Below are 24,217 nucleotides of genomic sequence, written 5' to 3' on the forward strand. Positions count from 1 at the left end.
CTCACCCGTGGGGCTTGCTGGCCTGGTGAGTTCCCTGACCCCTGCCCACCTCACGCCCCTCACAGGAGGAAAACACCAGGAGTGTGTGGATACGAGTAAATATTTATTCAGCTTTTCTCCAAAGTTCAGAACCAAACCTCATCCTGTTCCCTTCAATGCATTAAGCAGGTTTCTTAAAATTCAGTAAATATTTTTAGTGGAAAATCTCAACGTTGTGATCGCGGGGACCTCAGATTTTTATCTCCAGGGCTGTGCTGCCTGGCACCACTTTGATCTGGGTCTGCCATCTGTGCACATCTGCACGGCGAGGGCACGGGCAGGGCTGGTGTGGCAGGACTCCTCACCCGTGAGCCCGTTACCTGGCCTGTGTGTCACGTTTTTCAAATTGATTTCCCTACTCGATGGGAACCAGAAGGAGACACTGAAATGTGTGGGTGAAAAGCGGTCCTTTTCAGGAAAATCCCCAGTGATTGCAAATTATAAACATTATGCATTGGACAAACCTTTTCTCTCTCTGTCCCCTCTCCTCCCAGTTAAGCTGTTCTGCTGGCAGGCTGCGGAGGGAGGAGCTGACATGGTGTGTCCCCACACCCAGGCCACAGCTGCCCTGTGTGGTGTGACTTTGAGAAACCTGGCAGATGTGTGGGCATTCTGCTTTGTGTAGGGCCAGATGACGGTTGTCCGGGAATCCTGTCTTGTGTGGGGCACATGACAATTGTGTAGATTTCGTGTTGTGTGGATTCACAACAGTTGTGAGGGCATCCTGTATTGTGTCAGATGCATGACAGCTGTGTAGGTGTCCGTGTTGTGTGACATGAATGAAAGTTGTGTATAAAGCCTGTGTTGTACAGGATGAGTGACAGTTGTGTAGATTCTGTGTTGCATGGAATGAATGACAGCTACGTGGGCATCCCGTGTCGTGTGGGTGAGGGACAGCTGCATGGGCATCCCGTGTCCTGAGGATGGAAGACAGCTGTGCTGATGGGTGTCTGTTGTGCAGGATGTGACAGTTGTGTGGTGTCCTGGGCTGGGAGGGATGGCGGTTGTTGAATGTCCTGTGTTGTGGAGGATAATGACCGAGGTGGGGCAGCAACCCTGGCCACAAACTTGTGTTTTTGTTGTTGTTTTGGGGGATTTTGATGTTGTTTTATTTATCTTTCATTTACAGAACTGCATTTTCCAAATTGTATGAACAGAACCCAGAAATTGTCTGATTAGAACACTCTTTTGTTTTGATATTTCCATAAATCAAATGGAGACACCCAAATCACCCAGAGCCTTCACTCTCCTCTTGAGGCAAGAATATTAAGCTAGAAAATCGCCCTCCTTCCAGAGTGTCCGAGGCCACCTCCCTTAGCAGGTGTGGGGATCTCTGGGACCCTTCAGGTGGGTCCGTAAAAAGTGAGGTGGACAAGGCAGAAAGCCAAGATGAGCTGCCACCACCAGGCGTCCACTTGATCCCGTGTGCTGGGTGCCTGTCGGCTCCAGCACTTTGAGAAATAGAATCAAAGAAATTTCTACCAGGGTGGAGCCGGTCACCAAATAAAATTTTTTTTTTCACAGCACACACTGTGGTAAACCATTCGGTTCATATTGTTTTTGCCGAAGTCAGTCCTGTGTGTGGTTTCGGTACACCGCTTGGGTAACTGTTGAAACTGCTGTGGTTTGAAAATAAGTTCTATTTTGCCTTTCCTTCAATCTTGTACTCCTCTGCCCGGGTGATGAGGATCACTGGGGTAGAGAGCCAGCAGCCCTGGGCGGGGGTCTGTCATTTCATTTGTCTGAACATGACTGGCTGTGGCACCAGGTGGCTCCCACTGCAGACCTCTAGGAACGATGAGCCCAAACCGCGTGCTGGGTATCAAAAGTGACTTCTCACCCCTTCGTTTAAACAGACACCGTGACCATCTCTCCTGACTCCTGAAACCTGGAGGAGCCGTGGAAAAGCAATAGGAATTTTCTTCTCAGGGATCTGGGGGTCCTTTAAGTGAATTTGTCACATTTGAAATAAGCTCCACCTCAGAAAATCGAAAAAATGATTAAGGAGTTAGCAGAAGTGGTTACATAAAAGCAGGAACTGGACCCAGAATGTTTGAAAAGTACAATTGCTAAAAATAAGTTGGTACGCAAAGTGGGAAGTTTGGGCCCAGGGCCGTGCTGCAGGAACGGGGCACTTCTTTGCCCAAATCACAGGCACGGAGGGTCAAAAGCCAGACCCGCGGTTCCAGCAGCCGTGCCCAGTACTGCCTGACGCTGAAGCACCAAAACAGACGCCCGAGAGAAGACCGTTTTTTGTTGTTTCCCCCTCCTCTGAAAACAAGAGCGAGCAGTTAATGTGCCTGGTTTCGTATGAACACAGCCACGATTTCTAAATAACAACGGTTTCGGCAACAGGGCAAACCAGGCGCAGGCGATTCTTGGTGTGAACGATGCTTTTCATCTCTGATAATCTCTCTGCTCGTCAAAAACCTCAGCTTCAAATCGTAGCAGGCTGGATTCTAAACTGCCCCTCCCAAAAAACCAGTTTCTGTTTTTAATCCCCCAAACCAGGGAAGGAAGAGGTCTTCTTTACTGAAAAGAAGAAAAGAAAAAAAAAGCTGAGAACTGACTGGTTTATTTCTATATTCTGTTCGTGGTGCTCGCTCTCCAGGGCCTGGCTGGGTCCCCTCCTCTTACACCCCTGCTCAGATGTTTGCAGACCCACCCAGGTGATCAGACCCTGCAAGAAACGCTCTTTGAGAATCCGATCAGCATCCACCCTGGGCTCGCTGCGGTGCCCGGAGGCTGCACTGCACCCTGTGGCTTTCAACCTGCACCCAGCGGTGCCCAATTTTTCCTGTACCCAAACTTTGCCATGTAGGGCACACCACTTCAGTGTTTGAGCAGTGACCAGCCCCAGCATGCACCAGTCAATATTGCTGCATCCCACAGACAAGGAAGGCCACCAGCTTTTTTCCTTCTAGTCCCTAAAGGGCCCCGGGTGGGCACTTGACCCTCCAGGATCTGCCACAGCCCATCGTGAGCTGAGCTCTGGCTGGCTGGAATGGGGCTCAGGGCAGCATTTGCTGGTACCTATGGTGCTGAACCTGGCTCTTATGAAGCTGAGCTTCAGACATGCCAGAGGCCGGTGCAGCAGGAAGTGGACAAGCTGTGGGGGGATCGTGGAGGGGGAGATTGAGCCCCTGGGGGGGGCAGGGGATTTCCACGTGAAAGGAGAGGCCGAGCAACTTGGGGAGAGGTACTAGAGGCTGGCCAAGCTGGGTGGCAGCATGGCGGGCAGATAGCTGGGCAGGGCCATGCCACAAGGACCATGGACACTGCAGGCATCGCCCCTTCCCCGTGCAGACCTACAAGTGCAGGGCCAGGTGCAAGCCAAACCTGTGTCCCCTCCCTTAGGACGCTGGTGTAGACTGTGGACTTGGCGGGTCCTTGCACACACCTGCCACTGAAAGCCGTGCAGGTTAGGCCCCCCTGTCACCCCGAGTCTGTTCAGGCTGCCATGACAAAGTGCCCCAGGCTGGGTGGCTTAAACTGCAGGTGTTCATTGTCTCACTGATCTGAAGGACGGGAGTCCAGGATCAAGGTGTCCGCAGGGTGGTTTCTTCTGAGGCCTTTCTTTGGCCTTCTGTTGTCTTCATATGGTTGTCCCTCAGCACATATGACCTCGGTTGGATTCAGTTACTCCTTTAAAGACCTGTCTCCAAAGATGGTCCTATTGGGAGTCGGGGCTTCAGTGTACGAGCTTGGAGGAGGGCACGGTTTGGCCCACTCCTGCCCCTTGGATTAGGAAACAGAGGCTGGGCGGAGGCTCTGCCAGCTCCTCATGGCTTTCCAGGGCCACATTGGGTCCTGCCTCAGGCCTGGGAGCCCCCACCCCAGAGCTGTGCCTGCAGCTGAACAGGCGTGACTGTGTGTGTTTGGGGAGGCGTCCTGAGGGCTTTCCTCATGTGCTGATGGCCTGCAGTGGTGCTCAGGTTAAGGGCGCGTTCTCGGCAGAGCCAGGAAGGAAGCCCTGGGCTGGAGGTTACTGGGAAGGAGGCTCTGGGCTGTTCTTCAGGAGATGAGGCTGGGAAGAGAGGTTGGAAGGGTCACTGGGGCCTCCCCATATGCCACAGGGGAAGTGTAGGCCCGAGGCAGGGCTGGGGCGGCAGGGCTGGGGCACCGGGTTGCATTTTATAAAGCTTCATTCAAAGCCAGGGGCTGAGGCAGGAGGAGTGAAGGTGTGAGTCGGTCTCTGGGCAACTTAGCAAGATACAGTCTCAGAAACAAACAAGGCTGGGGGGATTGGGGTGGAGAGCACTAGCCTGGCACCCGGGAGGCCCTTGGTTCAATCCCAAGTGCCACCAAAAAAGAAAAGAAAGAAAAGAAAGAAAGTTTCACTCACCCAGGGGCATGTTTTCATCAACCCCAGGGGCAGACAGCCGGGCCCTCAGCATCATCGAGTGGCTGTTCGGAGGACAGGGAGAAAGTGCACACGTTTCAGCATCCTGTGGGAACGTCAAGGGCTGCAGAGGAGCAGGTGGGGAGGGGTCCTGCAGAGCGTCTCTGCCAGGTGGCATTTGGCCTGGCGAACTCTGCAGGAGACCAGAGATAGACAGGGGCAGAGAGGTGGCCAGCAGGGAGGGACAGTGGACGAGGCTGGCATGTCATGTCAGGCAGTGGGGAGCCATGGAGAGACCTAAAAGGCTGCTTTGTGGGGTCGATGTGGGGAGGGGGAGGGGGAGGGGGAGGAGGCAGAAACCCAGAAGCCAGCAGGGGAGGGAGTCTCCAGGTCTGGGGAGGACTTAGGGTACATGGTGAGGACGGAAGCCCCTGGGGTGTCCCCAGCTCCCCATTGCTCTCAAGGGCACAGCATGGTTTTTAAAAGTGCTGGACAGGCTGCATGCGCCCTTCCCACACCCGTTGCCTCTCGTCCTCTCCCCTCCAGGGCCCGCCGTCCTGCTGGCCTTGGCTTGCCCATTGGCTCTTCCCTTAGTGCAGGGAGTGGGCCCGCTGGGGGAGGTGACCTCCAGGGAGGCAGTTCTTCAAGGCCAGCAGGACAGGACAGGGAGGCTGTGACTGGACCAGGTCACAGAGATCTCTGCAGCCCTGGGAGCTCAAGGTGGGGGAAGAGGAGGAGGAGAGGGCAGAGAATGGCCCAGAGCCCAAGGCCAACCAGGCACGTGGGGATAGAAGAGAAGGAAGGAGGCCCAGGGAGTGGGGACCGCCTGGAAGTCAGGTGCGTGGACGGCCAGCCCTAATACTCACTGCCCAGGGTGGCATGGCACGCTCTGGGCCAGGGTCTTGGTGGACTCACCCACTCACTGTGGCCAAGGCTTGGTGGGGGGCCTTCCTCCTATGTGGTCCTGGTAGCTGACTGAATTAATGAGGGGCCTGAGGGGTGGGGGACGAGCTAGTGCCAGGCTGCACCTTCGCCTTTCTCTGTCCATGTTGGTCCTGAGGATGCCCCATGGGGCAGTAAGATGGAGATGCCAGTCCAAAGTGGCACTCCTCCAACCCTGCACCTCTACTTCCAGAAACATCCATAGATGGACTTACTGGGGGGTATTGCTGGCGATAATGAGAACCTGGAAAGGCCTCCAATGGTGCCAGGCAGGGGCTGGGCTGGGCCTAAAGGTGACCTGGGCAGAACCCTGCAGGGCCAAGGGCGTGGAGGGGCCGTGTTCTCAGGCCCAGGACGGGCTGTCCACGAGCGAGTGTCTTTGAATCCTTCTGTAGAGACCATGAGAAGGGAACTGTGTCTCTTTGAGTATGCAGAAAGAAACCAGCCAGCTGCACTGTGGGCAGTGGGCAGGGCAGGGTCCTCCAGGGTCCAGCTGTTGATGCTCACACTGGCTTCATCCGGCCCCATCCCAGACATCCTGATGCCATCCCTGTGAGTGTGAGATTTGACACATTTGACAGGCTCAGAATCCTTGCCCATTTCTTGTCTCCTGGCCAGGGCACTGGCCTTCCTGTGACTTGTTTCTCTGGGCATCACCCTTCAAGCTGTGGATAAAGCTGAGGTGCAACTCGGGGCCCAGAAGTTGGACATTACAGTTGCCAATTTCTGGTTGGCCCAGAACTGCCCAGTCGCTGGATGAGTAATCTAATGTTTCCAGAGAGAGGTTGTGCAGGGTTCCCATCTGCTCTCAGGTGTGTGGAGTACGTGTTGTATGCGCCAGGTAGGGTGGTAGAGGATACCAAGGTGGCCTCCAAGTGGGGAGCAGACCCTGCTGTGTCACCTCGATTGACCCCCATCTCCTCACTCACTGATAAGAAAACTGAGGCCACTTGGGCCTTGGGTGCTTGTCTTCTGTAAGTCCCCAGGGATAAAGGGAGCAGATGCAGACAGTGACCCTGGAGCCCTTAGGAAGAGTTTGGGACCCTCAGAAATGTGACCTGGGTGGTTGGTGCGCTGGGAGGGCAGAGGGGACGGCGTTGGGGCTGGAGGCTGGTGGAGCTTGCTCTGCAGGGGCCAAAGACAGGTGTCCCTGGGCTCAGGTGCTACAGGGAGCAGGTGCAACTGGGGAGCAGGGTATTCCCTGGACCTGGACTGGCAGCCAAGTCCAAGGTCAGCCATGGACTCTTCAGGCAGCTCTTGGTTTCTCTTTGAACATGAACTTTGAAACCACGAGGGCCAACATGAGCCGCTCAGTTGACAAACTGGAGTTGTGTTGAGTACCATTGAACCTCCAGCCTGTGGTGCCACCCCTGGGACCAGGTGGAACACCTGCTCCTCCGGATGCTCTGACCACCTGGGCACCCATCGGGCAGCTAGAGCAGCGTAGGCAAGGACACTGAGTTGGCCTGGTCTCTACTCCCTGAGTCTCATCACATGGGGCCTCCTGTTGCTACGCGGGACTTGAGGGGCCTCTGGTTGGGTGTTCTGGCACGTTGGCGGGGACCACTGGAGGTGCCTCCTGCCCTCAGGTTGCATCCCTCAGGTGGTCCCATGGCTTCAGACCCCTCTCTGCCCCCTTGCAAGGTGTGCATTGGTGGGACCCCATCTGCTGGGCAAAAGCTCAAGAAGACCCCAGAAAACTCACTGGAGCCTCTAGCACCAAAGGGACAGAAACAGGGACTGAAAAAAATCAACCCCAGGACAGTAGAAGGGGTCATCGATGAGCTGCCCCCAGGCCCCTCTAACTAGCTGTGCAGTCGACCCCCTACACTGCAGGGTCTCTCCCCCTCTGTGTTGGGAGCAGCTTGCAGTGTGTTTTTCTACTCAGCCACGTTTTTTTTTTTTTTTTACTCAGTATGATAGACAATGTGTTACCTCACTAAAATGAATCTCTTTGAAACACACCTGCATAGAAACTTTCTTTTTAAACACGCTTCTTTATTTCAAATTGCCACACAGTAATCGTCCATGTTTATGGGGTACAGTGTGACATTTCAGTACATGATACATTGTGTAACCGCCAGGTCAGGGCATTGGCCTGTCCGCTGCTTCATTTAGTCTTCCTTTGTGCTGGGAACATTTAGGATCCTCTTTGTGAGCTATTTTGAAATATGTGATCAGTTGTCAGCCATCTTCACCCTGCTGCGTGCGCTGTGGAACCCTAGACTTACCCCTCCCATCCAGTGCATGCTTGTAACTATTAACCGTCTGCATGTAGACCTTCTAGACAACTCTGAGTTTAGCTGTTGTGTGTGTGTCATCTAAACTGTGTGTGTGTGTGTGTGTGTGTCACTCACGATCTTGCTAAGCCCCTGCCCGGGGGCCGGAGCTCAGTGGTGGAGCGCTTGCCTGGACCAAGCAGGCCCCGGTTCCCCAGGGCTCGTCCCCTTTGCTGGACTCCCAGCTCTCCCAGAGGGGCAGAAGGGCCCCACTGAGCCCTTTTCTCTGTCCGTGGTGAGTAACTTGTGTTTTTCTTTTCTTCTTCTTTTTTGTTTTTTTGTTTTTGTTTTTTGTTTTCTCCTGAACTTTCCAGGTAAAAGTACACCTGTAAGCCAGCTTGGTTCTGCAGACTTCCCTGAGCCCCCCGATCCATTCCAGCCACTCGGGGCTGACAGCGGCGACCCCTTCCAAAATAAAAAGGGGTTTGGGGACCCGTTTAGTGGAAAAGATCCATTTGTCCCCTCCTCTTCAGCTAAGCCTTCTAAGGCCTCTTCCTCGGGCTTTGCGGACTTCACCTCTGTAAGTTGAGTCCTCCGCCCCCGCGCCACCCCCCTGCCCTCCACTCGCAGCTTCTCTGGGGCTATTTTTTGTCTCTTTCCAGTGGCAAACCTCCCAGCTCCTCTCTGCCTCTTGGTGCCTCCTCTGTCTGTCATGGGTGTTATTTATTCTGTACTGGCGCTGCTGTAAGGACCCAGTTTCTCAATAAAAAAGAGCCACTATGGTAAGGGCGCGTCTTCTTCAGCCGGTGGCGGCGGACCATGCCCCTTTCTGTCCTCAGTGGGCACTTTCTATGATCTGTGTCACAGGGAGGCTGTTTTGCTCATGGGTTGTCGGAAGCCACGATGTCAGATGCTTGCCAACTAGGATAACAAGGTGACAGAAGTGACCCTTGGGTTCCACTGTCCCCAGAGGGGTCTTTGTGCACCAATTCTGACGTCCTGCCCGGGGCCTGTTGTGCAGAAGGTAGGAATGGAAAGGCCCAGGCAGACACGCAAAGGAAGAGCAGTTCCACTGTGGTGGTGGAGTGCGTGCTGGTGACCAGCTACAGTGAGCTGAGAGACCCCATCTAGAGCACCCGCTCTCGGGCCTTTGCCTTTGGCCAAAACAAGGGCTCACAGAAGCACGTTAGCAAAGTCAGTGCCGCCTTAGACGCTGCTCCTGGGATCTTGCAGGTGTGACTTGCTGTTCTCTGTGTGAATAATATTGCAGATTGTTAAATCTTGCCACCTCAGTACTGTCCCTGGGACACACAGTTCTCTGCACTGAGGGCTCCAGGTATCGTCTTCCCAGTGTTGGTCCCACTGTGCGCTATGGGACATTTTGTTTCCAACAGGTTTCTCTTTCACATTTTTTTTTTTCCTGTACCAGGGATTGAACTCAGGGCCCTCAACCACCAAGCCCCGTCCCCAGCCCTATTTTGCATTTTATTTAGAGACAGGGTCTCACTGAGTTGCTTAGGGCCTTGCCGTTGCTGAGGCTGGCTTTGAACTCACGATCCTCCTGCCTCAGCCTCCCGAGCTACTGGGATTGCAGGCTTGAGCCACCACACCTGGCTTCATTCACATTTTCAACATACCCTGCTCCGTCGCTGGGTATGAGGTCGTGACTCCTAGGATATCCGTTTAAGACAGACTCTGAGGGCTGGGGTGTGGCTCAGTGGTAGGGCACTTGCCTAGTGCACATGAAGCCCTGGGTTCCGCCCCCAGCGATGGATAGATGAGAGATAAGTAGGTTGGCAGACAGACAAATAAAACAACTCTGCCAGTGCACAGTCAATGCCAGTTCTTTTCAGAGCCATCTTGGTGACATTCACTGTGCGCTGCTATCCTGTGGCTTATTTAACTTACCCAAGATCCTGACCTGCTCCTGGCTCCTGGTGAACTGTGAATCTCCCACGCCTGCAGTTAGCTGGGTTGTGCTGACAGTGCGCACCATGGATATATGCGAGAGGGTAACATTGTTAATGAAACCAGGAACAAACCTGCTCACAGAGTGCTTTGAATAACATTTGGTTTATTTTCTGGTGGAAAAACACAAAATGCCAATGGAAAAAAAAAAAAACAGCTCTTTTCTCGTGACTCAGTCCTTTTGGGGCAGGGAAGAGCTGGGTCAATGGAGCTGAAGAGCCACTTGGAGACGTGACTGTTCTCTTCTGAAACACGGTTCTATTTCCTGTGACTCCCACCCCACCTCCTCAGGACTTATCCTTGGAAAAGATCCTTTTTTTTCAAAACACACCCAAGCTGTTAAGCCATCATTTGGCCTGACAGTTCTGGTCATTCCAGAACAGTTAACTCCTATCTTAAAAGACCTTTGTGTCCAGGCAGAAAATTGAGTTCTACCCAGTCCAGCCACAGCCCTGCTGCTTGTTCCAATGGCCTGTCCACTGTGAGGGCTCTGGTTTTCCCAGGGGAGTTCAGTGTGACATGGCCCACTCTGGCAGGATGGAGACTGAAAGATGGAACGCTTTGTTTGCCCTGCGTGGTCAGACCACAGCTGCCCCCCTTGGAGACCCGGGACATCTCTCCATGTTCCTGGGCTCAGTACTTGTGCTAATTTAGAAAGGCCACAGCTGACCCTCTGGTTGGACTGTTCCCAGGCCCCCAGCCCTGGAGTCAACGCTAAGAGGTCTCTTTCCACCCAGCTGGTTGGCAGCGGGAATCTTTCTGATCAGATTCTCTGAGCACTCCCCGGGACATGTTGTCACCTGGGCAAAAGCCACTTGATCTGTGTTGGCATTCGGGGAAACTGAAGTCACCCAAGCATGACGCACACAGTTCCCACTGGCACCAGCTCTGCTGCCCTGGAGCCCTCTAATTGTGAGCCTTGAATTTCCATCAGTGGGTTATTTGTTCTTCTAAAGGTTTCACAAGAAACCTCTTCCTTCTCTGGTGTTTCTTTAAAAACAGCCCTTTCTATCTCAGGCCAGTGTGTTCACTGGGAAGTAGCATTTATGAGCTGACAGATGGCTGTTGGGTCTCTCCTGCATTAAGAATCTCGATTGGCTACGGTGCTTTGGTATCCAGCGTGTTGGATGCAAGTTCAGCATCAGAACCAGGGTGTGGGGAGGAGGCAGCTCCACCTCCCTAGCACAGCAGAGTGGACCTGCTCTCGAGTGCCTCAGCGCACAGGCGTCCATCCCAGAGAGGAAAGGTGCCTGTCCACGCCGTCACTGCTGCTGCCGCCACTGCCCAGCCTGCCAGGCATCCCCGCTGTGCACCTCTGAAAGGCCGCCAAAATGCATCCTCGTTGAGGGAGGAGTCTCAGAAGGGAAGCGCTCCCAGCCCACTGTGTCTCGGTCCCAGGATGGAACAGAATGGAAGCGGACATCAGAGCTGGCACAAGTGCAAGCTGCTGTTTATTGAGCAGCTACTGCACCTGTGGGTGTTCCAGGACCTGGCCTATCTCATGGTCCCTCCTGGTCAGGGCACTAGCAAGTGGCCCAGTTGAGGTGTCTCCAGCCAGAGCTAGGAAAGACTTTTCTTCTCATTTGCGAGACAGAGCGAGCCACAGAGAGAAACCTCGCTCTTGAGACTTCTCTCAACTACGCTGCCCACCTGCCACTCAGGTGCACGCAGGTCCCACAGCGCAGGTGTGGTGTCGGATTCATGCACTGGACTTGAACCCCTGGACTTGAAAGGCACCTGGAACTTTTCTGTCAGTTTGCTTAATTTTCAGGAAGCTCTGCAGGGACATTCTGTGACACACAGGCCAGGCGGGGCAGAGACAGCCAGGAGGCCATGATGTGCAGTGGGCACCCCCCGAGCCCCCCAGCCCTGGTTCTGAGTTTTGATTCCGATCAGACTGGTCCTGACCACCTGTGCCCCCAGCTGGTGGAGGACGAGGTCCCCGTCAGCCGCGCTGTCCCCTCCCACTGCTGTCCGTGGCACTGTGGAATAATTGCCACCAGCATTTGTTGTTTTTTCCTTGTTTTTCTCCCAGTGAGCTATTGGAAAATTCCCCCACGGGGGCAGGGGGCAGAGCGTCATCGGTGGCCCATGGTGGAAATAGATGAGGGGGAGGGGCCAGTTTCCAGGGACTCCAACCTGGGGACCCTAAGCGTTGATCTGGGCGGTGCTCCAGAGCCTTTTCCCCTGAGGACTTCTTCATACTGACCCTGCACCTGTCCCCTGTCTGAGGTAGATGGAGGAGGCCTCCTGGGCTCCACCTGCTCTTGGGCGGCACTTCTGGCTTTAAGCCACGCCCCTTCTACCCACCCCCTTCCCGGGCTGGCCCCTCCCCACCTGGCCCTCCTCCTAGTTCCCTGACCCTCCTGCCCCCAGCCATCTGGCCTTCACCTCCTAGGCACCCCCATCTACCCTGGAGCCCTAAATATTTAGGAGCCACCACTCTGATCACCCCCTTGCTCACCAAGGAGCCCCCACAGGGAAGTCTCGCTGCCCTTTCTGGGGCCACAGACCCCTCCCAGATCCATCTCCTCCCCCAATCCCTGAACTGTAGCCCTGAGATTGGGAGTGGGACTCCCAGGGAACCGCACAGGCTGTCCCCCATGAGTTACAGTAGCTCAGTCATCAGCCCTCAGCCCTTTAAGCAAGCCAGTGTGTGAGGACCTAGCCCCTTCCCCTGCCTCAGTTGTCACAGGCAAGATGTCAGTGGGTCTTCCCTAGTTTTCACGAGGATTACTGCCACATGTGAAGCAGTGGCCATGAATGTTCCGTGTGCACCCTTCTCTGGAGCTCCTGGAGTGCTACAGCGGCCTCCCCAGGGGTCTGGCACGTAGAGCTGTGCATGTCTGTCTGTCCCAAGGGCCACCTTAAGGCGAGCCACCAGGGCCTTCTCTCTGGCGTTATGTGTGTGGGAAAGAGCTCCCGAGGCCTAAACGGGCAAGTTCCCCTGGCTTGGCGTGGACAGGGCACAGTGACAGGAGTGGCTGGTGGGACGGGGCCTTCCGTGGCCATGCTACCTCAGAACACTCACCTGAGGACCACGACAGTTTTCTCTCCCGTGTAAATCAGCCGGGGGGCAGGGCTGGGGTGCGCATGTGCTTAGCATGTAAAAGCCCTGGGTTCCATCCCGGCACCAAAACAGAAAAAAAAAAAAATGGTGATTAAACATTTCAGAAAAATGCCCCTTGAGAATAAAAACTACCCCCTGAAAAACGGCCAGGGGAGTGCCAGGGTCCTGGTGCCACGTGCCATTGGTGCCTGCGGGGCGGCTTCAGAGCCCTTGAGGGCCCACTCTGGCCTCGGGTCCTGGGGCCCTCCAGCACTGCCCCCGGCCTCCCGCGGGGGCTGGCGACGTGCCTCCGAGGGCCCGGAGGCTGTGAGGTCAGACGCAGCCTTGCTTCTCCTGCATGTGCCCCCTGCTCCGTGCCACTTGCAGGTTGCCAGGGCCCGGGCGCGGACCTCTGGCTGTCACTGGCCCACCAGCTCCTCTGCTGGGCGCTCAGTGGGACTCCGCCCCGCCCAGCCTGGGCCTGGCCACTCACCAGCCTGGCTCCCGGGAGGTGGCCCTGCAGCAGCACCTTTCAAACCCCCCATTTTCCCTTGCAGTTCGGCAATGAGGAGCAGCAGCTGGCATGGGCCAAGCGGGAGAGCGAGAAGGCCGAGCAGGAGAGGCTGGCGCGGCTGCGGCGACAGGAACAAGAGGATCTGGAGCTGGCCATCGCGCTCAGTAAGGCCGACATGCCGGCCGCCTAGGCAAGGACGCGCACCGGCGGGACAGGGCGCGGGCAGGTTCACAGGGGAAACCGTAGACGTCTCTATACACTCACACTCAGAGGTCACTGCTTCACGTTGTGACATGCCATAGCCACCCTAAGTCAAGGACCAGTTGGACAGAGGGCCTCAGGCTCTAGGGAGCTTGCTCGGGCCCAGCAGACGCAGCCCACCCCTGTGGGCGGACACGCACGGCTGGGGAGGCGCTGTGCCATCCCCAGTGGGGTGACGGGGTCCAGCTTTGCCTCCAGAAGCGCACCCGCGGGGGCCGAGGAGAGGAAGCCCTGGGCTCCCACTCCCCCTGCTCCTGGCTGCAGTCAAGCCCCACCCACCGCCCGGGAGCCCCGCCCCCAGCCCCTCCCGCATCAGTGAGAACCCCTCGATGTATGCATTCGTTGTATAAAAATGAAGTTTGAATGATTAATATAAAATATTTTAATACAAAAGACAAAAATCTTCTTTATTCAGTTGGTATAGCTCAGCGGGAAGCCTGGCTTTGGTCCCCAGAGGAGGGTTTGTAGGAGGAGTGGGGTTCGCTGATTTTTTTTTTTTCCAATCATCATTTTCCTAGTATTGATATCAGAGAAGCAGACCCACTTTAAAAAGTAGGTCCAGAAATTCTTTTTCAGTTTTGTTTTGGGCTGGGGGTATAGCTCAGCAGTAGAGCACTTGACTAGCATGCATGAGTACCTGAGTTCCACCCCAGCACCAGGATTATAAATAAATAAGATTTGAGTTTTGGTCTAGGGCCACAAAGAGAGCCAATTCTGGAAATGTTCCAGTGTACATTCCCCACTCCCTCCACACAGTGATACTGCATACAGGTTGAGCACCCCTAATATCTGAAAATCCGAAATCTTGTATTCTCCAAAATGTGAAGCTTTTTGCATGTGGACACAACACCACAAATGAAAACTTTCACATCCAGCCTTATGTGATGGTGGGTCACAGTGAAAATGCAGGTATGCTAAAAATATATAAAACTACCTTTAGGCTGTTTGTAGGTATATGTAAAACATGCATGGATTTTATGTTTAGATTTGGTCTCAAGATCCCAAATAAACAACCTAATGGGATGCATCCGAAGGCCTTGAGAAAGAACAAACCAATTCCAAAATCAGTAGAAGGAAGGGAATAATGAAGATCAGAATCAAAATCAGTGAAGTTGAGAATAAAAAAAACAACACAAAGGATCAATGAAATGAAGAGATGGTTCTTGAAAAGATAAACAGCAATGATAAGCCCGTAGCCAAACTATCCAAAAGCAGAGAAGACCCAAATTAACAAAATTAGAGATGAAAACAGAGAACTTGCCACAGACCACAGAAATCCTGAGGATCGTTAGGGACTGTTTGGGAAGCTTATACTCAATACGTCAGAAACCACTGAAGAAACAGATGCCTTTCTATACACCTTCCACCTGCCAAAATCGAATCACAAGGACATAGAAAAGCTCCAACAGACCCGTAACTAGCAGTGAGTTAGAAGCAGAAATCAAAAGCCTTCCAACAGAGAAAAGCTCAGGACCCCATGGATTCTCCGCTGACTTCTACCAGAGCTTTGAAAAACTAAAACTAAAACCGTGCTCCACCGAGTATTCCATTAAGCAGACTTTGGTCCTCCTCCCAAGGTGCCTCATTGTGTGTGTGTGCAAATATCCCCGAATCAAAACACAACAAAACTGCCCTTACTGTGACTCCATTGCAGTGTGAGCAGGCTGCACCTTGTGTCCTCATTCCAGTTTGAAATCCCTGAAGATGGTGGACGAAGGCCATGTGCACACGAGGGGCCAAGGCCCACAGGGCAGGTCTCATGCCATGACCCCGTACTCAGAATCAGGATGTGGCTGAATCCCTCTTGGAACATTCTGGAAGCTTGGGCCCAACTGTGTGGAAGAGTCCAGCAGTTGCTGAGGCTCTTACATTCTCCCTCTCCTGCTCTGCTTTTCACTGTGCCCAAGCAGGGAAGACACCCCAGGTTGACTTTTTCAGGTAAACTTGTGAGAGGCTTCTCATCTGCTCAGTGCCACAAACCCATCCCCATCTGAGTAACCTGAGCATGTCCTTTATTTCGAGAAACACAAAGAGAAATCTGCAGCCGTAGCACTGAGCAGGTTGAGGTGGGGGTGAGGAACGAGTGCCAGGGCGAGGCAGGCCCAGAAGGTTCCTCCTGGGAGCCAGCAGGTAGGGACCCAGACCGCTCTGGTGCAGTTTGATCATGGACCGAAGCCCTTCTTTGAAAAGTTGCTTCTCAAAGTTTGCTCTGGGTCTAGGGTCTTGTTCCTCCCTTCCCAGCGAGGGTGCCTCCTGTCACCTCATGCACAGTGACTCTCGCTGCCTCACTCCAAAGCTTTACCCCAGCCAGGAAGTCACATCCCAGGAGAGGTATTTATTTATTTATGTTTGTGTTTTAATTCCCTTTAAGGGAGCATTTTAGAAAAATCACAAAGAATGATACAAAGCGTTCCCAAAACCACTCACAATTTCCCCTATTTTTAGCGACCTACATCATATGCTAAATCCGTCACAATTAACGAGCCCACCCTGATTCATCGCTGTTAGCTCAGGTCCACACTTTGTTCACACTTCCTTCATTTTTCCCTCATGTCCTTTTTCCTGTGCAGGATCCTCCGTGACGTTTAACCCTCTCGTCTCCTTGGGGCCCTCTGGGCTGAGACCTGCCTTGATTGTGTGACGACCTTGACAGTTTTGAGGAGTAGTAGCAGGCAGGTGTTCTGTCCCTGTCCCTCCACTGGGACTTGCCTGATGAAAACCTCATGACTAGATGGGCGGGATGGGTGTGGGGGAGGAGGACCACAGGGTGAAGTCCCTTCTCACCACATCTTATCAAGAACACTTGCTTTTTCACTTATCGCTGCTGGCATTGACCTTGATCCCCTTGGAGAGAGATTTAATTTTTAAGGAGAGCTTTGCAGGCCCAGAGATCTTATTTATTTATTATTTTACATTGTCTCAGACAATAATTCTTTTTTTGGGGGGGGGGGGAAGGAGTACCAGGGATTGAACTCAGGGGCACTCAACCAGTGAGCCACCTCCCCAGCCCTATTTTGTATTTCATTTAGAGACAGGGTCTTGCTGAGTTGCTTAGTGCCTCACCTTTGCTGAGGCTGGCTTTGAACTCTCAGACCTCCTGTCTCAGCCTCCTGAGCTGCTGGGATTAAAGGCATGCACCACCATGACCGGCTGTTTTATTTTGTTTTGGAGATGGGTCACCCAGGCCAGCCTCAAATGCCCAGGTTCAAGCAAATCTCCTGCCCCAGCCTCACGAGTAGCTGAAACTATGGACTGCACTCAGTCTATCTGAACCCTCCACACCCCACCCCACCCCCACCTGGGATGGAACCCAGGGCCTCACAAATGCCAGGCAAATCCTCTCCCATTGAGCTCCACTCCTGGCCCTTTTAAAAATTTAAAGTTAAGTTGCCCAAGCTAGCCTCCAACTTGATATCCTGCCTCAGCCTCCCAAAGAGCTGGGATTGTAGACATGTGCCACTGCACCTGCTGGCCTGATTCTTAAAGAAGTTTTCAACCCTCAGAAAGTTATTAGCCAGTTTTAAGTCCTTTTTCCTTCTGCATACACACACACACACACACACACGTTCACGCACACACACAAACTCTCACACACACACACTCTGCTGCCTAAATAATCAGCACCAGATCCACACGTCCATCCCCACTCCCATTGGCTCTTTCTGCCCCTTCATGACAGACACACCCTTTCCTGAAGCACAGTGTGTCCAGGTTGAAAAGTTACATCATGAAAATTTCCAAACATAACAGGAGGAGAGGACCACACCCCCACCCTCCTGCCCAGCACTGGCCCTTGTCCAGAGTTTTCCGCCTTTGCTCCACAGACCCCTTTCTTCCTTCTCAAGATTGGGACATCAGGTCCCCCAGCACATCTGTGGAGTGGCCCTCTGTGCCCTCAGGTTCCACATAAGGGGATTCAATCAACCTCAAGTGAAAACCACTGGGGGTGGGGGTGGGGGTGGCCTGCACGGCCTCAGACACAATCCCTAACGACACAGTGTAACAACTGCACACAGCCTTCACTGGAAGGTATTTCAAGTTGTCCAAGGCAATTTAGAGTCTAGGGTGGATGCAGTTCCATGCCAACCCTGCACCACTTCACATAAGGCACTTGAGCAGCCATGGGTTTTGGTATCTGCAGAAGGCCCTGGAACCAGTCCCCACAGATACCAAGGACAATTGTACACTTCATTAAGAAACACTAAGCCAGGCACAGTGGCACACGCCTATAATCCCAGCAGCTCTGGAGGCTGAGGCAGGAGGATCAGGAGTTCAAAGCCAGCCTCAGCAAAAAGTGAGGCTCTAAGTAACTCAGGGAGACCCTGTCTCTAAATAAAATACAAAAAGGGCTGGGGAGGTGGCTCAGTGGTCGAGTGCCCCTGAGTTCAACCCCTGGTACCCCCCAAAAGAAAAGAAATGCCATGTCATCTCATATGACTGTGCCAAAGTGACATGTGACCACGGACTGTCACTTCTTGGTTCCATGAGACAGGACTTTCAGGTAAGAGCTAACGTTTGGCTTTGTGGCCTCATTATGACTAACCTCCCTGATAGGAGGAGGTCTGTTTCCTCTGGGGGTTGGCATCCCTCTTTCATCCACCCTCTCCCCCGTCCATCCCACTCTGATGGCGGTCAGACTGGACAGAATTCACAGGCCCGGGCACCCCTGTCCCAGAGGCATGGTGGACGAAGTTGACCAATGACCCCAAGTCTCCTCCAAGTACACAGACTCGAATCTTCAAAGCCCACTTTATTGAAAAGGACATTCCCGTCCTGGAGAGCTATCTTTAGACCACAGGAAGCCCCTAGGAAACAAAGAACCTGCCTCTGGCAGTAACAGAGTCAGCAGTTCAGCCTCCTTGTCAGATCTAGGTCCTTGGAGAAGTGGCACTTTTCTTTTTTTCTCCTGAAAATTTCCCCAGTAAAAATCACTAAGGAGCTGTACAAATAGCATCGTGAGCCGTGGTTGGAAAAAAACATCCAGGGAAATGGAAACGCGATTGTTATCACGAGTTTATTCCAAAGAAATCACGGGCTGCGGGCTGCGGGCTGCCGTGTGTTTGTGTTTGGGGTCTGGCTCTCCGTCTGATGGACTTGCTGGGTGCTCGTTTGTCATGACCTCAGGCTCATCACTAACTTCTGGGGCCTCAGTTTCCTTGTTGGCCAGTGAGATTGGACCAGGCAACCGGTGAAGACCCTGCGGGCTCCAAAAGTCCTTACGATTATTATTTAGGTCTCTAAAATGACCTGTAGCTTAGGATTTCAGGTGACAAAAAGAAGAAAATGGAAGTTGTCATCCTGTTAGCCTCATATTTTATTTAAAATATTTTGCTCATGCTTGCTAACTCTGATAGCTAGGGAAGAAGTGCTAGTTTCAATAGCACATGTGTGATGCATCAATATAATATATAAGCATATTAGTATCAACATATCTAATTTTATCTATATTGCTATATATTACCGATCAATAATACATGTATACTTTTTAATTTTTAATCTTTATTTATTTATTTATTTATTTTGGTACCAGGGATTGGACTCAAGGCACTCGACCACTGAGCCACATCCCCAGACTTTTTTGTATTTTATTTAGAGACAGGGTCTCACTGAGTTGCTTAGGCCCTCACTAAATTGCTGAGGCTGGCTTTGAACTCATGATCCTTCTGCTTCAGCCTCCTGAGCCACTGGGATTACAGGCATGCGCCACCGCACCCAGCACATATGTACTTTAAAAAATGATCTTGGTCATGGTGGCACATACCTGTGATTACAACACAGTAATCACAACAAGTTTGGAGGCTGAGGCAGGAGGATCACTAGTTTGAAGCTAGCCTGGGAAACTTGGCAAGACCCTGTCTCAAAATAAAAACTAAAAAGGGCTGGGGATGTGGCTCAGGGTCAGAGTGCTCGCCTTGCACTCGAGAGGGCCTGGCCTTAGCACCGCAAAATAAAATAATAAAGCAAGCCTGTCTTAAGAAAACTAGCTTCATCAAGCAGCCGTTCCCCGAGCTGCTGATGGTTTTTCTGTGCTAGCCTCCACCCAGGAGGCAGGACCTGGCCCAGGGGCCAGCAGCCAGGCCGGGTGAGCTGGTGGTCTGCAGCGAGCATTGTTCCTTTGTACTCAAGACAAAGGGCAGAGTGTCCACACCAAGAGCCAAAAAAAGACCCAATCAAGATGCAGCAATTGTTCAACTGTAAACACTCGTTTAAAGGAAGTGACCGCATGATGGGCCAGAGCTCCAGATTCCTTTTCTGGTTCTAGATCCTGGATGACCAGCCACGGTCGTCTTCCCTGAGGATGAGGCTGAAGTGATGGAGAGGCTGGGGTGCGTTGGGCAGACGGGGGGTCAAGCCAGCGTCACTTCTTGACCTTGTGGTGCTCACATCACTCCTTAGAGCCTCCGTTTTTCTCCTTAAAGTGATACCTGTTTCCCAGGGCAGCTGGGACGAGCACCGCTGAGGGCCTGGCATGTTCTGAATGGTCAAGTCGGTAGTGGGAGCAATAGTCGTGTTTCGTTTCTTTTCTTTCTTTTTTTTTTTTAATACCAGGGATTGAACCCAGGGCCTCCTGCATGCTAAGCTAGTTTTTAATTTTTAATTGTAGTGCAGAAGAACACGTAACATAGAACTTACCATCTTTTTTGCGGGGGGTTGGTATCATGGATTGAACTCAGGGGCACTCGACCCTGAGTTCCCGCATCCCCAGCCCTATTTTATATTTTATTTAGAGACAGGGTCTCACTGAGTTGCTTAGGGCCTCGCTTTTGCTGAGGCTGGCTTTCGACTCAGAATCCTCCTGCCTCAGCCTTGTCCAAGCCATTGAGATTACAAGGGTGCACCACCGCGCCCAGCTACAGTTTACCATCGTAACCCAGTTTGTCCCGTGGTCCTGGAGGTGGAACACCTATAAAATTTAAAGGTAGCATATAGTTACATAATTACAGTATTATAATATTATGTTATAATATATAATAATCTGCATTAGCATTAATATTAATAAAAATAATACAGGTAAGCTCTAGATTATTATTTCCAACCTATTTTAATGCATCTGTGTCAATTTCATAGAAATAACCACAGAGTCAAAACCTTGGGACTTAGCATTTTACCCATCTGCTTCAGTAGCATCAAGTATATTCACGTTGCGGTGCAGCTGGTCTGTAGAGCTTTTCCGTCTTGCAAAACTGGAACTTTGTCCCCACCCCCACCCCCCAAACAACTCCCCGTTTTGCCTGCCCTCGCCCCTGACCCCAGCGGCAGGAGCGGTTTGGTTCTCCGCGCGTCCCTTGACTCTGTGCCGGGATTGCTTTGCTTTGGGCTCGAGAGCAGGACCGTGGTGGCGTTCTCCAGCCAGAGAGGCCGAGTGGCAGCTCTGAGTGCCTTGGCTGCTGCGTTCTTCCCCATCGTGGGAGCGTGACTCGCTTTCCCTGACTGTGACAGATCCCTGAAGATAGCAGCTTAGAGGAGGAAAGAGGTGTTCTGCTCGCGGTATCAGAGGCTGGGTCCACTGCAGAGGCATCACGGCGGAGGGTGTGCTGAGCTTGTGGCAGCTGGGAATCCCAAAGGGAAGGTAGGACTGGGGACAAGATCGAGTCCCCAAGGGCATGCCCCCCCTGACCCACTCCCCCCAGCGAGGCCCCATCCCCTGCAGTTTCTGCCACCTCCCACCAACGTCACCAGCTGTGATTGATCTATGACGGGATTAGAGCCTGGTGATGCCATCACTCCCAGGAACCCCGCGCCAGAGCACTGCGTACTGGGGACATTCCAGGTCCGATTCAAAGCGATGGGTTCTCACTCCGCAGGAAGTCAGTGGGGGGGACTGGTGCCACCCCTGCTCCTCCGTGATATCCGAAGGTCTTGGGACAGAGGGGGACTCAGGTGTGCAAAGCTCCTTCTGTGGACCAAGCGCATGACTGGCCACCATTTAGGTGGCATGTCCCAAACCAGGAAGTTAACTTTAATTCTGAAGCTTGGCCAGGGCACTTTACACTTGATGTGAGGACAGATGCCATTGCTCTTCGGTGGCAGCTTGTCCCCACCATGAGCCTGTCACTCTTCCACGGAGGTGATTTGGTAACTGATGATGGGGATTCCTAGGAGCGGCTCGGCGCCGGCACGTAAAGCTCCTGCCCTGACACCTGCACAGTCGGGACACCTGAGTCCTGGAGATGGGTGGCTTTCAGGCCCTTGTCCAAGACTGTCCCACTGAGTAGATCCTTCCAGCCGAGGGACAATCGCGGCTCCTGCAGCCTTCCCGAGGACTGGCTCTCCAGCCCCGGTCCTGCCGTCTTGGAGCCGTGGTCACCTGGGTCAGGGCTCTCTGACCCTCGGGGCTCAGTCTAGTCGCCGTGGTCCCTGCCTGCCCAGCTGAGAAGTGCCTTCTGGCTGGTGGGCAGAAGCCCTCTGGTTTTCCAATTTCCCTTCCACCTCCCTGGGCTGCGAGAGCTCCCCGGGTGCCCGGCGTGGGGCATCGGTGGGCCACGGAGGATGGTTCACTTGGTGGAGACGGCGGGGACCTGGTGTTCCTCTGGGGGTCTTTGAACCTGGAACTCATTCCACCCAGTACAGACAGTGGTCTGTCCCCGGCCATGTCCCCTTTTGGTAGAAGACCGTGTGTAGAAATACATATGTATGAATGGAGTTAGTTTTTAATTTTTAATTCTTATTCATATGTACACATGAATACATATGAGTAAGAATCTGTATGTCTCTGTGTATGTAAAGTAGATATCTGCGTGTACATTTGCCATCTGGACGTTCTCTAGCACTTTCTCTCTCTCTGTCTTCGTTCCTCTCTCATATCCCCCCCAGCCCTCTATCTGTTGAATGTTATCGTGTTGACGTTGCACTCCATGAACTAAAGTCTCTGTGGGTTTGGGGGTTTTTTGGGGGGGATCCTGGGGATTGAACCCAGGGGCCCTTTACCACTGAGCTACGCCACAAGCCCTCATGTAACTTTTACTTTTATTTTGAGGCGGGGTCTTGGTAAATAGCCAAGGGGACCAAAGTCCTCTGGGGGTGGAGCCGCAGCTCCCACCATCAGGAAAAACAGATGAATGGAGTTTTCCTGGGGCCAGGCAGGGTGGTGCTCGCCTGTGGTCCCAGCTACTCCGGGGCCGAGGCAGGAGGATCCTTGGAGACCAGGAGTTTAGGGCCAGCCTGGGCAGCACAGACCCTGCCTCAAAATTCAAAATAATGATAATGATAATAATTTAAAATATCTAATATAAAATAACAAGATACTCCTCCTGTGTTGGCGCGGTTGGCCAAACAAGCAGGTGTTTTCCATCACTCGTGGGCAGGGTTGCCATCTGAGAGCCCCCCGTGCAGACTGGGCTGTGGTGTACTTTCTTTAGGGGTGCAGGGACCTGGGACAGACAGGAGACTTCAACAGTGTTTTAAGGGTTCAAGGCCGGCAGCGAGGCTGGGGAAAGTTCTCGTCTGGACTTTGGCAGGGATATGGTGGCTGGAAACGTGAGCTAGAACTTTTGTTTTTTCCCTGAGACGGGGTCTCCCTATGTTGCCTGGGCTGGCCTTGAACTCCTGGCCTCCAGGGATCCTCCTGCCTCAGCCTCCCGAGTAGCGGGGACTGCAGGTGTGCGCCACTGTGCCGGGCTTTGCAGATTCTTTGTGCTTGGGGCTGGGGTGAGGCGGGGTCTAGTGCTTTCCTGGTGTGCAGGAGACCAGGGTTCCGTCCCCAGCGCTGCCCAACCAAACACCACAATGTTGGAAGCACCCTAAGCCCAGGACCCCCCGCCTGCTGTGTCTAGGTCTCTGTTCTCTCCTCCGTCCACTCAGGCCCCATCTCTCCCCCATCCTGGGGCAAGTCTGACCCTTGTGACGCAGAAAGTTTTTAAACCAGGGGTGGAAATGCATGATTTTCCTGCAAATCACACTTTTGTGTCTCCAAAGACACATTTCTGACCCCACCCAGGGCCACCAGGGAAGATGGAGAGCGAGTGGTCCTCCCCGGCTGCGCGTCTCTGGTTTAGGTATTTGCTTCTGTGTGAGGCTGGGGAGGGGACCCTGGGGCTCAGGCTTGCTAAGCACCCACTGTACCCACGGGCTGCCACCTCGGTCGTATTTACTGTTTTATTTTTACGATTGTGGCACAATATGAATAATGTGGCATGTGCCATCTTGCCCACTGTGACGTGTGCCGTGTGTTAAGTACACTCACAGTTTTATGCCTGCATCTCGGGGACTCTTCCTTTTACAAAACTGAAACTCTGTACCCGTTAAGTGACTTCCCTTGCCCCTCCCCCACCCCACCCACCGTTCTGCTTTCCTGTGACTCTGGGGACCTCCTGTACGCAGAGAGATTGTCCTTTTGTGACTGGATTATTTCACTGACCACGATACCCCTGGGCTGCCCCCATGTTACAGCACATGTTGGGGGGCCCTTTTCAAAGGCTCCAGGACAGCTCCTTGTCTGGACACGCCATGTTTTGGCATCGTCACCCGTCAGGGGACACGCGGTGCAGATTTCATGTTCCACTGATAAAGGAATTTCATGAAAAATAGCCACGTTTTATAACTGAAGCTCCGGTTCCCAACTGCTTTTTTTAAAAATTTTTTTTATTGAGATGACATTCAGGGAAGAGTGACCATGTATTTTAATATTTCTCTTTGGGCTGTGGTGGACACCGTACGTAGCCTTACCTTATTTTCATGGAGCTGAGGACGGAGCCCAGAGCCTCACAGGTGCTGGGCGAGCCCTGCCCCTGAGCCCACTGAGCCCCAGAGTGACCGTTACATCGTGCGATTTCAGTGGCACTGAGTCCCCTCGTCACATCCAGCCATCACTCTTATCTGGTTTCAGGACACTTTACCCCAGGAAAGGAGACCCTGTCCCCACCAGGGTCACTCTCACTCCCTCC

At 53.0% G+C, this 24,217-nt stretch overlaps 1 protein-coding gene across 9 annotated transcripts in view; it reads left to right on the forward strand.

The window, feature by feature from the left end:
* The window catches only part of Eps15l1 (epidermal growth factor receptor pathway substrate 15 like 1), a 94,611-nt gene extending 80,922 nt beyond the window's left edge, over positions 1 to 13,689 (forward strand). For 3 of the 9 annotated variants that reach the window (XM_046436505.2, XM_046436506.2, XM_046436508.2), the window contains 2 exons: positions 7,917 to 8,122; positions 13,117 to 13,689. In XM_046436505.2, coding sequence (XP_046292461.1) covers positions 7,917 to 8,122; positions 13,117 to 13,263 — 353 coding nt within the window. In that variant the 3' untranslated portion in view covers positions 13,264 to 13,689. Of the gene's footprint in view, positions 1 to 7,916; positions 8,123 to 13,116 lie in introns of those variants that run through there. The other 6 variants (XM_058576821.1, XM_058576822.1, XM_046436507.2 and 3 more) reach the window with 5 other exon arrangements.
* The last annotated feature ends 10,528 nt before the right edge of the window (positions 13,690 to 24,217 follow it).

This window comes from Marmota monax, unplaced genomic scaffold (assembly GCF_021218885.2).
Source record: "Marmota monax isolate L192 unplaced genomic scaffold, Marmota_monax_Labrador192_F-V1.1 WCK01_AAM20220418_F8-fsc00021, whole genome shotgun sequence".
NCBI classification, from domain to species: domain Eukaryota; kingdom Metazoa; phylum Chordata; class Mammalia; order Rodentia; family Sciuridae; genus Marmota; species Marmota monax.